This window comes from Patiria miniata, unplaced genomic scaffold (genome assembly GCF_015706575.1).
Source record: "Patiria miniata isolate m_02_andy unplaced genomic scaffold, ASM1570657v1 HiC_scaffold_10, whole genome shotgun sequence".
Taxonomy (NCBI): Eukaryota; Metazoa; Echinodermata; class Asteroidea; order Valvatida; family Asterinidae; genus Patiria; species Patiria miniata.
The window spans coordinates 3,433,357-3,450,357 of NW_024037048.1; the positions used below are offsets into that span (position 1 = coordinate 3,433,357).

The 17,001-nt window shown below is 39.1% G+C and overlaps 1 protein-coding gene and 1 non-coding gene across 2 annotated transcripts in view; one reads left to right on the forward strand and one right to left on the reverse strand.

Annotated features, from left to right (window-relative positions):
- Positions 1 to 1,256: 1,256 nt before the first annotated feature.
- On the reverse strand, positions 1,257 to 1,329 carry Trnaa-agc. Its single transcript has one exon. It is a non-coding gene; the product is annotated as a tRNA-Ala (tRNA).
- Positions 1,330 to 1,641: 312 nt separating this feature from the next.
- Positions 1,642 to 17,001, forward strand: part of LOC119735678 (structural maintenance of chromosomes protein 3-like) — a 45,599-nt gene continuing 30,239 nt past the window's right edge. The window contains exons 1-11 of the mRNA XM_038209516.1: positions 1,642 to 1,851; positions 4,104 to 4,179; positions 5,201 to 5,239; positions 6,659 to 6,798; positions 8,766 to 8,845; positions 10,361 to 10,439; positions 11,724 to 11,841; positions 12,545 to 12,659; positions 15,016 to 15,076; positions 15,604 to 15,684; positions 16,694 to 16,858. Coding sequence (XP_038065444.1) covers positions 1,837 to 1,851; positions 4,104 to 4,179; positions 5,201 to 5,239; positions 6,659 to 6,798; positions 8,766 to 8,845; positions 10,361 to 10,439; positions 11,724 to 11,841; positions 12,545 to 12,659; positions 15,016 to 15,076; positions 15,604 to 15,684; positions 16,694 to 16,858 — 969 coding nt within the window. The 5' untranslated portion in view covers positions 1,642 to 1,836. The remainder of the gene's footprint in view (positions 1,852 to 4,103; positions 4,180 to 5,200; positions 5,240 to 6,658; positions 6,799 to 8,765; positions 8,846 to 10,360; positions 10,440 to 11,723; positions 11,842 to 12,544; positions 12,660 to 15,015; positions 15,077 to 15,603; positions 15,685 to 16,693; positions 16,859 to 17,001) is intronic.

Genomic DNA, 17,001 nt, shown 5'->3' on the forward strand with positions numbered 1-17,001 from the left:
GGGACGTGAACAAGTTTCTAAACTTTTCATTTTCATTTCATTATTATTTCTCAGGGAATAAACATACACAAACAAAGAAAAGAATAAAATACGGGTAAGCTAACAAGAAACTAACATAAAAACAGAAGATAGAATCAACATAACAGCACTCCCTTTCATTGATGTGAACGTCACAATCAAACGGCAGTGCCCCCGGTGCTGAATCGGCCCGGCAATATATAAAATACATAAAAATAACATTGCAAAAGAAAAAAATACAAACAGAAGTTATATTGAAAATAAATATGGATTGATGAGTACAACGTAAAAAACTGATGATTAGGATTGAAATATAGATATTCAGAAACTTATGGATTCGGGTTCAGAACAATTAGTGTACTATGAGGACTTCTTCATGATATATGACTACACCTTCCAACTGATCTGTGGTTTTTTATGTTTATTTGCCCCCCGGGGGGGGGGGGGGGGCACAAAAAGGCAGACCCGTTTCCCGAACAGGCTGGCTTTCGATCCATACATTATCTATACTGATTGTGGGGCGGGAACCAGCCTACCCCACGAGAACAGATTGTCTGACAGCGCCACTAGGCCTAATTCAAAATTGTTAAGTCGGCCTAATAATTTAATAACTCAACATCGGCTGACTTTTTTTCGGTCGATGTACATGTCTCATGCAACAGTGAATAACTTTAGCAATTTAGAAAAGGAATCACGGCGGGAATGCAACTTGAACGCCAAATTTGTTCCTTTTATTCTATAGTTTTAGTGGTTGTTTTTTTTCTTTAATAATTTCAGTTCTTATGATTCCTAATGTAATTGAATGAATTAAATTGAGCCTAACTTTCTTTTACATCTAACAGTTTTGAAAGTATTAGGCCTAGGCATGTATTTTTATTGTAACATTGAACAAGATTTTAAGTTAATTGTTAATTATTAATCATTGTGGCGCTATATGAGAATATTATGTTTATAACATGTTTTATTATTTATTTCTCGTGTATCTTGTGGAAAACGTTTTCCAAGTTTTTACTTTGTGACCGCGATCTCGTGCTTTTCGTTTCTTTTCCTCCCCGGCTTTCGTTTGCCTTATAAATGTATTACTCTGAGTATTCTAATTCCCTTTTTATTTTTTTGCAACTGCATGCCATCCGGGAAAAAATTGAATGGATGTTATAACATAGTAGCACAGTGTGTTATTGTATTAAGACCAGGAAAATTCTCGCATTATATATATTTATAAAGTGAAAAAAATTCCTTGGAGAATCCGGGTATCGATCCCGGTACCTCTCACATGCTAAGCGAGCGCTCTACCACTTGAGCTAATCCCCCTGGCTGATGTTTAGTGGGTTTACAAGGTATATAAAGTATTGTGTAACGGAGCAGATAAACTGTAATCGGAAACACCCAACTATGAAAGGTATGAACCACAGTGTCGAAAACGAGGTGTAAACTGATGATAATAAAACATCTCATAACAGCGCACATTATTTAACGAAACATCTATGTAATTAAACAAATAAAATATTGAGTGCCATATTTCCTTGTTTTATTTTTGAGGTGATATCTAAATTAAGGTTTTCCAAACGCAAATCACAAAATATTTGTTCCCTCATTTAAACAGCCATACCTACGCTAAAATGGTAGTTACCGTAATCCAGAAGCGCGCCATTTTGGTTTTGTGCTAAATTTTGACGGGGTTGTTCGCGGTTTGTCAATGCTTTTGTCACATTTTGAGGTCCAGCGATGCCTGATGTCTTAATTGCTACTTTACATTTAGGGTTTGATTGATTTTTTGCGTGAAGCAACCGCTTAAAGTAGCCCTTGCAGTCCGTGAAAATGTACATAAAGCAGGTTAGTTTTTGGTTTTTCGACATGCTGTGTTTGTTCAGTTGTTGTTTTGCGCACATTTCAATGCCCACATTCATGACATTAGAACATCTATCTTCGGATCTGATTGAGTACGACAAACGGGGTAACGGGAGGGGGGGGGGGGGGGGGGGAGGGGGGGGGGCTCTCTTTAGTTTTTGTCGAATTAGTCAAGTATGTTTATTATCATTGCAAAATGACTTCTGCAACTTAACCTAAGCTATTAAAAGCAGACTTCTTCTGAGTTCTGTTCTAAATCTAAGTGATAAATGTCACTGAATGTAATTGTAATGACACTGTATTTTGACTTGGGAAGTATGTTTATTATCATTGCAAAATGACTTCTGCAACTTAACCTAAGCTTTTAAAAGCAGACTTCTTCTGTTCTAAATCTAAGTGATAAATGTCACTGAATGTAATTGTAATGACACTGTATTTTGACTTGGGAAGAATTCCGTACCAACCACTTACCTGCCACCAAATACATCAATTTTCACCTCACCTTGTGATTTCACCCAAGATGAATCCAGGAAGCTCCGGCAATGACATGAATGAGAAAAATGTTTAAGGAACAATGTGTTTTAGAGCACATTTTGGATGCACACGTCGTGCAGAACTAAGTTGGAGGCGCTAGGCAGCCGGCAGCCGGTCATATCATTTGTCATATTGATTGAAGTGTCTGGAAGACAGCAGTACATTATACGCATGACATCGACAACCATGAAAGCAATGACAGTGCAAAACGTCATTATGATTTATATGAATATTTATTTTCTCATGAATATTTAGTTTATTTCAATGGATACTTGAAATACGTCCAAAGATTGATCATTGGAACAAGCGATCGTGCGCGGTCTAGCGGTAAAAAGTGATGTGTTTCAAACAAGAGTCAAGATGTTCGAATCTTGATGAAGTAAGTGACTGATTAATAATTGATAGTGGATATTTTGCCGGAGGTAATGACGGCAAACTAACGATTACTAAAGGTTTGCCGGCGGCAATCCATATCAACAGAGGGCGCTGTACTCTTTAAAATAGGGCTGAATTATAAGATGTATTAAATTCCCACCAAAAGTTGTGTAGCACGTTTGGTGTAATGGTTAAGCAAAGGCTCTAATAAGCGGGATGACTCGCGTTCGATTCCGACCGCACCACATTTGTAAGTTTTTTTTCTCTCATCCCCAAATAAATAAGAATATTCTTCTTTTATTATTTTAACATGTCTCAAACATTTTTTGCAGAGTATTACATTTTCTTTTTCAGATTTGTGGCTCTGGAGGATTTTTTTTAAAAGGGAAATAAAGTCCGAAATTATAAAATGGTCTGAATCCCATCTTGTGAATACGAGGTAACAACGATAATTTTGGCATGGAGCCAGACTAAAACTTGTCACCGGAAAATGTTTAAGTAAAAAAAAACAGTAACTGCGCATGTTCAGTGCATATCCGGCAAACTAACGTTTACTAAAGGTTTGCCGTCTCCGGCAAAATATACACTGCCTTAATAATTAGGAATAAAGGAAAGGACAGGGTGAGAGTAGTGAAGGGAAAGTGGAGGAAATAACCATAAAGGATGCAACTTTTTGGTGCTTGAAAAAAGTGGTGGCCTAGTATGGAAATCTTTCCTATTTTGTATCATTTTGAACACAATCAGACAATCTTTTGGCAGAAAATGCAATTTTACAAAGTGTTAATTTTCCCAAGTCCTACAAAATACTAATTGCAAAATAGAAGATTTTGCAGGAATGAGGCTATGGCAAAAATGTGTGGCTGATTTCGGAGGATGCACTGTGTCAAGGTCTTAGGCCGGAACTTGTGTTGTTTATGCTCAGCTGTCATGGCCGTACATAAATTAAGGCCTAATATATCCTCTGCACTGCTCGCGGGATGACACTGGCTCTGCCTCAACATATGACAGTTAGTGCTGGAGCCTGGAGGATTTTGTAGGATTGAGGCTGTATGCCATTTTTACATGGAGGCAGTTGGAGGATTTTGCGGGATTGAGGTTGCAACCAGCAAAAATGCTTAGGAAGTTAGGGTTTTTTCCATCAGCAAAAGAGTCAAGAAAGTGGGAGAATTCACTTCCCATAAACCTGTGTGTTGTTTTTGTAATTGGTCCAACAGTTTTTCTAAAGAGGGGAGATTATCTTCTTTTCACATTCAGTGATGATTGATATCGCGATCACTCGCTATGGCTGTATATTGTAATTTTGAATTTTGTTCTGATGTATTTTCTAGGTCACAATCCAGGGATTCCGTAGTTATCGGGATCAAACGGTCATAGAGCCCTTCAGTCCAAAGCATAATGTTGTCGGTGAGTTTGCAAGCAATCTTATAGTAAAATCTAACAGTATTTTTTGTATGTTGCTCATGATCTTTTATTACAGACTTGAGTGTCTCTCTTCTGATTAACAAGCCATATTTAAAACAAATTAAGGTATCACATTTGAGACAACATTCAAGCCGTTTTCAATGGTCAAACAAAGAGCACCTTTTTAAAGAGTGTTATATAAGAATGATACTCTGCATAATGCAAAACGTCTCTGGCTGGCAAATTCCGTCCACAGTCACAGTGGTCCAAGTCAATCAAGTGACTGTTTTTGACATTTAGGAATTACCGTGTTCATTTGATACAGCCATGCTTTGATTGGAGGTGATTGATAAGCCAGCTGTACCCACCAGTTACCTCTGTTGATGGAATTTGACTAGTCACAGTGTTTACGAGAATGTGATGTGACTGGTGTTTTTACTAGCCTGTATACAAATGCATGGCAGTGGAAGTGGAAGAAATTTTTGACTGACTATGTTTAATTTCACTGTTGTAACCCTTCCCCAGAGTCATGGGGTTTGTTCCTATTTGTGGAATAAAACATAACATAACATAACATTATTGAACAGAGGCTTCATTCTGAGAGAAAGAAATACAAGAAGTTTGTATTAGATTTCATGTTTCTTGAGTTCAGATATCTAAACTGCTAATGTTATAGTCTTGTTCCAAGACTGGATTTGAATTTTTATTTCCCTATTTGGCAGCCACTCCCGTAAAAACACGGTTAAGTTGCCACAGAGATGGAGGTCTATATCAATCAACATGATGAATCAAGTCCAGTCTTGGCAATATTGGCAGCGCTACCCAGGAAATTCCGAGCGTACCCCACGTGCATGCATTAGATTGAATACAGCACGTGTGAGGTATACTCGGAATTTCATGGGTAGCACTGCCAGTGTTGCCAAGACTTGATTCATCTTGTTGATAGTGACCTCGTTATAAGGGGAATAAAATCCAAGTCCACCAAGACTAGTAATGATATTGAAATTGTGTTCTATATTCATAGTGGGACGAAATGGATCGGGCAAGAGCAACTTCTTTTATGGTATGTGTTTCATTTTTTTCCTAACATATTCTACTTTTGTTGCCGTTTTATTCTGTGTGGTTAACTTTTTTGCCAGCTTTCAAAACTAAATTCAACAATGGAATCTTTACAATTTGCAGTTGCACTTTTGCTTGCCTCATATTGTTAATTTATTTTGAATATATGAAAGCTAGTGTTGGAATTAATTATTATTAATTATTAATCATTTTTGGTAATGAAACCAAGGATTCCTTAAAAGCGCCCTAGGCACTGTAGCTCGCAAGCCTGAAGAAACCTGTGGAGAGAAAACAATGAGAAGAAATTACAGTTTTAGAGGTGGGAGGAAAAGCCCAGAAGAATATTCTGAGGAAAACCCACGGAATCAGGTGACTGAAAACCCAATCCACATATTGGCCCAGGCGGGATTCGAACCCGGGTCACAGCAGTGGAAGGCGAGGAAAGTACCGCTACGCCAACCTGACTCCCCAATCTGACAATTTATTGCAATTTTAAACTTTAAAATTGCGTTGTCACAAACCTTTACAGAATCTTTGGCACATGAACATCATTATATGCAATGCAATGCAATATACTATCATAACATCACAATCCTCTGAAAATAGCTAACCTGGCCACATTAAGCTTTACCTATTCCTTCTGAATTCAACAGTATACAAATATTGAGTGGCTCAGCGTGGAATGGGAGGAATATTATCGCAAGGTAAAATCTGGACTTTTCCATTTCACGAGGCGAAGCCGAGTGAAATGGAAAAGTCCAGATTTGACCGAGCGATAATATTCCTCCCATTTCACAATTTAAAGCCACTCAATATTTGTTTTATATAACTGACATATAAATCCTTGTCATTTGATAAATTTGAACTTTTATTTCAATACAAAACTGGAGGAAAATGTATTTCTCTCTTTGAAACCACCCCTTCATGAAAATGTTTGAATCCAACGCTGTAGCGCTTGCTCTTTGGAACAATACGCGCTACGCGCAATGCTGAACGCACACATTTGCATGCATTTGCACACAAATACCGCGTCATGATCCTAACTGTTGAATAGTATTTCCCATTCCCCATGGGCGGATAGTACTTTTTGAGCGGCGGCGTGAATGGGAGCAATAACAAATGTCACGTGATGTGAGTTCCACCAATCAAATGACAAGGATCTGTATGTCGGTTATATAAACTCAACTGACAACAATGTAAAAAGCTAGCTGAAAGCTAGTGAATCCACAAAATACCTGTGTTAAACAAATCCTGCTGCTGTGATCAATAACCCAGCGCAAGTTGCCCAGTGTTAGACGTAGATAGTGGATGTAGCATGATTGCAGAAAAGCATTTTAAATGATGGACTTTCACCCATCATTTCAAAAGTGAAGTATTGGTTTATACCATTTAAGCGTGTTCATTTGAAATGTTTTGCCAACAGCCATCCAGTTTGTGCTCAGTGATGAGTTCAATAACCTGCGGCCTGAGCAGCGACAGTCGCTGCTGCATGAAGGCACCGGGCCCCGCGTCATCTCCGCATTTGTGGAAATCATTTTTGACAACTCAGATAACAGGATACCTGTAAGTACTTCCTAATAACTCTCCAGAGCCAGTTCAATATTTTTATATTGAAGTTTAATATTTTTATATTATTTTTATTTATTTACCCTTTCCTTACCATGGGTGACTTTTGTCAACAAGGAACTCAGTGAGATAGGTAATCAGTCTAATTAATATGTGAGAATTTAGTCAGTGAGATAGGTGACCAGTCTAAATAACATGTGACAGTTCATCAGTGAGATAGGTAACCAGTCTAATTCATAAGTGACAGTGCGTGAGAAAGGTAACCAGTCTAAATCACATGCGACAGTCAGTCAGTGAAATAGGTAGCCAGTCTAATTATCAAGTGACAGTCAGTCAGTGAGATAGGTAACCAGTCTAATTCATAAGTGACAGTCAGTGAGAAAGGTAACCAGTCTAATTATCAAGTGACAGTCAGTCAGTGAGATAGGTAACCAGTCTAATTTATAAGTGACAGTCAGTGAGATAGGTAACCAGCCTAATTCACATGTGACAGTCAGTCACTGAGATAGGTAACCAGTCTAATTCATAAGTGACAGTCGGGGAGAAAGGTGACCAGTCTAATTGACATGCGGCAGTCAGTCAGTGAGATACGTAACCAGTCTAATTCATAAGTGACAGTCAGTGAGATAGGTAACCAGCCTAATTTATAAGTGACAGTCAGTGAGATAGGTAACCAGTCTAATTCACATGTGACAGTCAGTCACTGAGATAGGTAACCAGTCTAATTCATAAGTGACAGTCGGGGAGAAAGGTGACCAGTCTAATTGACATGCGACAGTCAGTCAGTGAGATACGTAACCAGTCTAATTCATAAGTGGCAGTCGGGGAGTGAGATAGGTAACCAGTCTAATTCATAAGTGACAGTCAGTCAGTGTTATAGGTAACCAGTCTAATTCATAAGTGACAGTCAGTCAGTGAGATAGGTAACCAGTCTGATACATAAGTGGCAGTCAGTCAGTGAGATAGGTAACCAGTCTGATACATAAGTGACAGTCAGGCAGTGAGATAGGTAACCAGTCTGATACATAAGTGGCAGTCAGTCAGTGGGGGAGGTAACCAGTCTAATTCATAAGTGACAGTCAGTCAGTGAGAGTCTTGAGCAAGCCTTATTCACAAGTGACAGTCAGTCGATCTGTCAGTCAATCATTCAGTCAGTCACTCTGATACAAAGAGGACTCAAGCTGTGCTGTGACCAGAGGGTTAGGGTTAGGGAGTGCTCTTAAGAGCAAGTTCTGTCAAGTGCTGGCATTACCTGGTTGCTGACTTGTACAACCTGTGACTGTGCTGATATATCATTGATTTTGGAATCATCATGACTAAAAACAAAGAACTGAATGGTATTCATTGTTTCAGCTGTCAAAATAATACGTGCAGCTGATTTCACGACACAGTGCGTGACTAGCGCTATGCGTGAGAGTTGCGCAACAAACTTATTGCGCAGCTGCGCAATAAACTTACGATCGATTTCACAAAACTTGGCACTGCTGCGCAATTTTTGAATAATCTAAACATCTTGGATGAGGATAATAACAGCATTTACGACGGCTGTTTGTGTATGATTTTGTTCGTTTATGAAACAGTCAGTGATTGAATAACCTCCGCCTGCCATTTTGAACATATTTTGTCCGTTTTTCTTCAGAATCCTGCGGCAACTCTAAAAACTCTGACACAAGTAAAATAGCAAATCTTTTACTTCAAGCACAAAGCTGTGAGTGTCTTGTATCATCCTGGATAAGTTGTGCAATAACAGGCTCCACGACGATTAGAATTTGCTGGTAAAATAGGTCATGTGCAGTCGCTACGCCACAATTTTGGCTACCTAAAATAATTGCGCAATTTATGCAATAATTTGTTGCGCAAGTTGAGGTCTATCTTACGCACACAGTCCATATCGCCTTGCAGTCCAAAGACAGTACAGACAGTCTTTGCAATTTGTAACGACACATTCTTTTTTCCTCCTTTAGATTGAAAAAGAAGAGGTGACATTGCGACGTGTCATCGGATCCAAGAAGGATCAGTATTTCTTGGACAAGAAAATGGTCACGTAAGGAAACACTTACACATTTTGTAATGATTTGATTTCGTAAGGAATTCTGTTTGGCAGTCTTGTGATAAGAAATATTCAAAGGTATAAAGTAACGAGGCAGTATGAAGTAATTCAAATCAATAAGATCTCAGGTTGTAATATTGTTAATGACAGTTCAGATTCTTAATGGAATAATATTGTAGGAAAAGACTGGGAACATTTTGCTGTAAATGCAGCTCCCTTATACAACCCAGCTATAAGTTTTGAGAAGCAACGTCTGTATGCCACTGTTCATCTATGTCACTTGAATGTTGGTATACTGATTTACTCATATAGATTTCCTTGTAACAGAAACAGTGCCTGGTCTGTCTGAAAGTGAAAGTAAGGCTGCAAATCCGTAGTGCACACTGCTTGAGGTTTAAAGGGAATATACAACATTTGCAAACATAAAAAACAACTACCAAGTTATTATGAAATACCTTACTGGACTGTTTAGTGCATGACAGTCTTAAGCATGCTGTAAAATCATGGCACCTGGTGTGCTGACATTTTCAAGAAAAGTGTTTTTTTTTGTTGTATCAATTTCCAACGCTTGTCGGCTACCAGCGTTGGAAAGAAACTGGCTTTTTTCAAATACTGCCCCAAAATTACCATATTCAGTTAGTCTGAATTTTGTTTGCCATCAATTACACATCTATGAACGGGTACAAGCCTTCTAGACTCGGTCCCTGACCTTACAATTCCCTGACGTCTATAAATCACTCCATTTCAATTTAAGTGGGGTCAGGGAACCAGACTACAAGAACATGATTGTTTTTCTTGGTTTTTCCAGCATCTACGAACACAAAACTTCAAGTATCAGTGTAACAATATTTGCTATAAAATACCAGTCCCCCAAATCCATCCATTTCTGAAAATTACAGAAAAATCAAATGTTGTATATTCTCTTTAAAGATTAGTTCAAGAAGTAACATGCACTAGTCCATGTATCCGTATTGCACAATTTGTTATTCGTACTGCATTATCTGAAATTTTATACGCTTCAGGTAGCGATTAAAACAGATGACACATCCATACATATGGGATTTGTTGCCTGCAACTTAGAGAACAATGAATTGGTGGGATAAAAAGAGGCCTAAAGTGGAAGCACTTTGTTTGTGAATCTTATTGAAACAAACTAGGGCCCGCCTTAATTTTAATTTAATTTTTAAACCTTCTGTTGATAAAACATTGAATAATCATAGCCTGTCTACTTTATTGAGAAGTTAAATCTTGTCGATTAATTTTGTAAAATGTGAACTTTGCCAAAGCTAATCTAAATGTGATTGAGATTTGATTTTTCTACCTGCAAAAGTACTGAATCCTCTCTAATTGAGCGTTTACATCCGTCAAGTGTGCCGAGAAATTGGCACACATGGAATTTGAGAGTACGCATCACGGATACGCAACCGGTAAATGCACAGCGCAATACGCACTTCGAAAACGGAAACATGGACTTTCGGCCTAAACCTGATGAATACTTTTGTCTTTCAGGAAAACTGATGTGATGAATCTGTTGGAGAGTGCAGGTTTTTCAAGGAGTAACCCTTACTATATTGTCAAACAGGGAAAGGTAAACAACTTCTTATTTTGTATAAATTACTTTTTTTCAATACTGTGGGAGTCATTATAAACCCCAACCACCCCAGCTCCGTCAAAATCCCCCCCTCCCTCCCCCCCCCCCTATTCTGGTGGATTTTGGGGGACTTGGCCCAGAAAGCCTGGCGTGACTAAATATTGATGGAATATGATGGACTTGGGTCTAATGGCCAGAAGCAGTGCCATGGGTATCCGATTGATTTTGCCTAGCTTCCTGTACTGCTATTGTGATAAAAGCCATGTTAAGCAAGTCCACAAATGTCAACCAGTGCGTCAGTTGTGGGTTCCATTATGTCATGTACAGTTTTGTATTGGTCGCACAGTGGTTGATGGATTTTGATGGACTTGGTCCAGTTCCAAGTAAAAGACACTGGGAGTAAGGGTTAATTAGTTGATAATTTGGGATAGTTGTTTGCAGTGCAATTTATTTAGAGTATAAATTCAAAGTTAAGTTTTGCCATTCGCCATAATTTCATAAACACTGTCTACTCAGTGTTTTCCGAAGGTTTGCAATAAAAAAAGTAAGCAGCTTATGAGGGTGGGACTTGAACCCACGACCTCCTTCTTACTAGTGCAGAAGTCTTACCACTCGACCACCAAGCTTGCCGGAGTCGGCTGGCTGGTTCGATTATTGATATAGCAGTGGATGCCACAACCAATCACTTAACATTTCTGGAATTAAAATCTCCCTCACAACAATTCCATCATATGATATTGGGTTTGTATATAACAATCAATTGCTAAAAGGCAAAATCCCAATACTGAGAGTGACATTAAGTTCAAATTTGACAAGCTTGTCAGATAACCAGCTGAGATTTTCCTTCTTTAAAAGTACATTTTGGCTCACAAATCCAACTTGTTTTTCAGATATGGCTAGTTGATGAATAAAGGCCCACCTCTCTCTCCAGTCTTAGTAGAAACACTGATTTAGTTTTTGTTTGCACGAAGAATGACCCCCCCCCAAAAAAGTGCAAACTACTTCCATTGAAAATGAAATAAATTATGTAATTCCTTGCCTTTTCATTTTTTAGTTCATTTGTTGAATGGAGTAATCATTCAGTCCTTTACTTGAATAGAGTTACAGTTTACATGGGTCTTATTTGCTTGGTCTGCATATTCTAGTTTATTGGATTTCTTGATCTACTTCTGCTATGATCTTGCAAAGCTTTTCTTGTTTTCATGTTGTTACTTGCCCATTGATGTTTTATTTTTGGTATTGAGTTCTCACAAGTTTTTGTTGTGTTGCTTTTTCCAAAAGATCAACCAGATGGCAACTGCCCCGGACTCCCAACGACTGAAGCTGCTGCGTGAGGTGGCTGGTACTCGTGTCTACGATGAACGCAAGGCAGAAAGCCAGCTCATTCTCAAAGAAACCGGTCAGTATTCTGTCAGGGGTTTTGCCTAGGTGTCTGTCGTCAAGCGAGAGAATAGTCCATACAACATTGAATCAAGAAAACTGCATCAATCAATCTAAACAAAATATTGATACTATGAAGGGATAAGATTGAATGAGTGTGTACTTTATAGTGTGAAACCGTAACATCACACAGATATAGGAATGAGAATTATCCGCAAGGAACATTGCATTTTTCACATCTGCAGCCGATTTCATGACTTCACCGTGTGGGACTTACACCATGCGTAGGACTTGGGCAACAAATAGACTTACGATCGATTTCACGAAACTTGGCTTGGCTACGCAACATTTTAAATATAAACATCTTGGACGAAGATAATAATAACATTTACGATGGCTATTTGCGTATGATTTTGTATGATTTTGAAACTTTCTTTGACTGACTTTCTTTGGAATCGTGCGGCAACTCTAAAAACTCTATCGCAAGTAAAATAGGAATTCTTTTACTGCAAACACAAAGCTGTGAGTATCTTGTATCAACCTTGATAAGTTGTGCAGTAACAGGCTCCATGGCGATCATGATTTGCTGGTAAAATAGATCAGTTGCAGTCGCTATGCCACAACTTACGCCACCTAAAATGTTCATATAAAGCTTTCCTTGTAATGGCCTGTTTCTATGGAGAACACAATGGAAATGGTGTGACTTTTTCTTACTCATTCAGAGGGGAAACGTGAAAAGATTGAGGATCTTCTCAAGTACATCGAGGAGCGACTTCAGACTCTGGAAGAAGAGAAAGAAGAATTGAAGCAGTACCAGAAGTGGGATAAGATGAGACGGTAAGATCACAAACAGAGAAAGCAATCTTAGCATGGACAATGTAGCGTGGAGTTGTATGTCACTCAACAGCATAAACAGGTGGCTTTGCACAAAATTGTGCTGTTCAAATAACATTAACCCAAAGGATAAAATAGAAGACTCAAACATGTCTTGGACAAAATGAACTAATATAATCAATTTTGAGTTGCACGTGCAGGGTATCAAAACTTGAAAAGTAAGTGTGTTTTTGTTTGGAAAAAGATTTTAAACTTTCAGAAAATGTCCTATGTCTGATCGTTATTCCCCCTCTGAACATACAGGTCCTGTTTTAATCAGCTAATTTCTGTTGATTATTAGCCATTTTGATGATGCTCATGTTAGTGTACCCAAAAACAGTAGTAACAAATGGTTACTAAATATATGCTTCTGTTACTTTTTCCAACTGTAAATATCTCAACATTTTTGCTAGGAATCTTACTAGATTACTGTGCAAGAGCCCAAATAATTCCATTCATTGTTATCAAACCTTGATGGTACAACAAATCAAATGTTATATGGTGGTGGTTACTTGGTACTTTGTTGTTTCTTCTCCTAAATACTCCGCAGGGGAGTTTTAACAGGAGGCCAGAAACACCGGGGCAAACCCCTTCTCTTGGCAATAAGTGTTACTGGGTTCTTTTACGTGCATTGCATTGCATTACATAACACATGGGACCTACAGCTTTACATCCCATCCGAAGGACAAAGCAATAATGGTTTAAGTGCCTTGCTTAAGGGCACAAGTGTCCAGACCCAGGCTCGAACCCACATCCTGTTGCCTCTGAAACACCAGAGCATGAGTCCGGAAGGGGGCTCTTAACTGCTAGGCCATGACACTCCGTGTTGTTAGTGTGTTCTTCAATCCCGCAAACTCCCCCAGACAACCTTGTGGATTTTTGCGGAGATTTAGGAAGGTTGGTTCCGCACGTATGTTTGTGGTCTGGTTGTTCGTTCGTTCGTTCGTACGAAGAATATCAAGGTGTACATCATCTAAATAGGAAGATCCTTATTTAGCCAACTGATGGTCTCATCATCGAGCTCTCGAAGTCCAGAAGCACCATGAGGGGATTTGTAGATAGGACAAGCATCGATGATGTGATCCATAGTTTGGATGTTTCCACAGGCACAGTTTGGCGATAGATCAGCTCCAATTTTATGCAGGAAATGTTGTGTACGGCCAACTCCAGATCTGATACGGTTAAGGTTGACCCAGGCTTTTCTTGAGAGGTCACTGCCACTTGGTTTTGCACAGGGCACTAAGATGAACTCCTTCAGGTTGGTAGTGGACGAGTTCCACTCAGGGCTCGATTTACAAAAAAAAAGTGGCATGCACTGGTGCATGTAGACAAAAAAACCTACATGCACCAAGAAAAACCCACATGCACCATAATTGACTTAAACCCGTCTGCTTCTCTGAAGGCATTCTTTCTCTTTGAAATTTATCGAACTTGCGACAGACAGTACATAGCCTTTTTTACTCTATCATGCTCAAGCCTAACATGGCGAAATCGATCCGCCATACATAATTTCGTACATATGTTCAGTACTCGCCTAGAAATCTAAATTTGCCTTCCCGCGTGTTCAGGATGTGTCATTTCGACAAAATTTGCCGTCGATGAAGACCCATACGAACGTGTAGAAATTAGATTTTAACCTGACAAGTGACCTAAACAAATGATCCTGGACAAGTACCCAGGGTCATTTGCGTGCAAAATTATCAGAGCCCTCCGAGCTACCCGTCTGCTTCATGTGGCGCATACGATTGGCCAATAACGAGACCACGTGATAAACGCACCTAATAATTTGGATTCGCACTTATGATCCGGACATAAGGAATGCCCGGAGCGTCAGTGCGATACCAAATTATCCGCAGCATGTATCACGTGGTAAATCACATGCATGATCGGAGGAGATTGCAGGACGTACGTCGAGATCTTGATACTCGTACTCTGAATCTGCTGCGACTGTGCGAGCATGGTGCGAGGAATAATTTATGGATTTATAACAGAAATAACACGTTTGTACACTATCTGGTCAAGTATTCAACAAACTTTATTCTTATTCTCACTCACTGGTAAATATATGCATGAAATGAGTATTTTGGTGGCTAAAAAAGTTACATGCACGTCGTGCATGCTCAGTTAAAAAGCTACGTGCACAAGCAAAAATCTACATGCACTGGTGCATGCGTGCACCGGGTAAATCGAGCCCTGGTTCCACTGGTCTGACCAGCGTTTTGCTATCCAGACGGGTAAGGTGGAGGGGTGCTTCTCAAGCGGTTGTGAATGGTTGTAACACTTCATTTAGAAACTTGTTCCTTTTTTTTTTAACTCACAGCTCACTGGAGTACACAATTCACAATCAGGAGTTGACAGACACACGAAAGAAACTTGATGAGGTATTCCTTATTTACGTATTTGGAAATTTTCTTTGATAGAAGGAACCCACCGTTCTTTGAACAAATGGTTGTGTCAGGTTAAGTGTATTGGGCAGAAATAGCGACTACGAGCATGTTTCTTATGTTCTATTGCAAGCCTGTTAGTCTGTTACAGTAAAACGTCGGAATAACAAACACCTCTGTACCGATCATTTTGTAATAACGAACATCCCGTTCAATTTGCTCCATAATTTATGTACTGTGATGGTTGCATATTGTAGTTAAAACCAGCACGATACTGAATAATATCTTGGAGCTTATTCTCTTTTTACTGTATATGTTTGTGTTTCTTTCAGGTGACATTATCTTTCTTTACTTTAGGTGATTTTGTCAAACGGTGCAAAACGCACTTGCAAAAAATGTGGCACAATATTGAAAAGTTATGCCTGAAATTGTGGGTGGTTTCTTTTTACTTGTGATTTGAATACAACCTAGAAGCCTTGTTTGGAATGTTATTCATAATAGATGCCCTGTTTTTGAATTCCTAGCTTGCCAATAAACGAGAGAATAGCGGTGAAGTCACCAAGACACTGAGAGATGCGCAAGAGGAGGCTTCAAAACGAATTAAGGTAGGAATGGTTTTTTTCCTAGGATTGCCACATAACTGTAGATAGCTCAACTAAAATTAAGCACTTTGTGCTTTCACAAACTCGCTTTAACAATGCATTCTTGGGATATTTTTTATTAATTCACGTCCTTTATTCATAAATTAACAAAAAGCACAGAGAAAACCTCAAACATCATGAACATAAAGATGAATCAAGGACTATCTACATCTTAACGAATCCAGGAGTGAAATTGGCCAAAACATTTATTAATGAAATAAGTTAGTTACTGAAATACAAACAAAATTATTTAAGTAGTAAACCACAAAAAAATGAAAATGGGGTCTGCAGAATAAATTATTGAGCTATCAATTTAATTCAAAATAATAATACGTAATTAAGAGAACCAGGGATGATGATTCACGTTTAGAGTCCAGGTATTTGAATGCATGAGCTATATCCGTACAGAAATGTGAGTGATTTAATTCCCTGGGCCAGAGTTGGAATGGAGGAGGGAATTGGAAGCACTTTTGGAAAGTCCTTCGCAATTGTTATGTACGTGTCAATGTTAAACGACTCATCGAGCTTGTGTACAAAATGTACGGAATGGATTGTCTACATGCATGATGTGCCGTGTCTGCGCATAGAACAACACATAGAACATGTAGAACAATGCGCACCATGAATCCCTGACAGCTGGCACTGGCCTCCCTGAAATCTTAGTAAAACCTGTCAGAAATTTGACTGCAGTTGCACGACGCGCACGGGCCGTATCACGCATGTAACCAGAAATTTAAGGAAGGCGTTTATCGTTGTGTAGAGAATCCGTGAGTGTATTGAGATCAGGTTTAGTTATGGAGAGTCATGCAAATTGCAGCCAAGAAAGAAGGTGGTTACAATACACTTGAGTTTATATTCATCACAGATTTTGGATTCAAGACTTTGCCAAATCCTAGACCCATAGACAGCATCTGACACTTTATCACTCAATTCTGTGCTCCCCTGAAACTTCACTTGTCTCTTTGCTCCGCAGCAATTAAACAAGGAGCTGCGGGAACTGAAGGGACGCATTCGGTCAGCCAATGAGGAACGAGACCAGCTGCTGAATGAGAGACAGGAGCTGTTCAAACGTCGGGCCAAACTGGAACTGGCTGTCAAGGACCTCCAAGAAGAAGTCAATGGGGACATGGATGCCAAGGTGAGACTGCAGAGATAGGGTGCTAGACTTAGGCTGCATCCCAATCTCTTGTCCAGAGCTGTTGTCGAGGTCTTCTTCCAGTACAACTATGTGGGAGCATGCTGACAATAGATATACAGTGGAATCTCGATCAGTCAAATCTC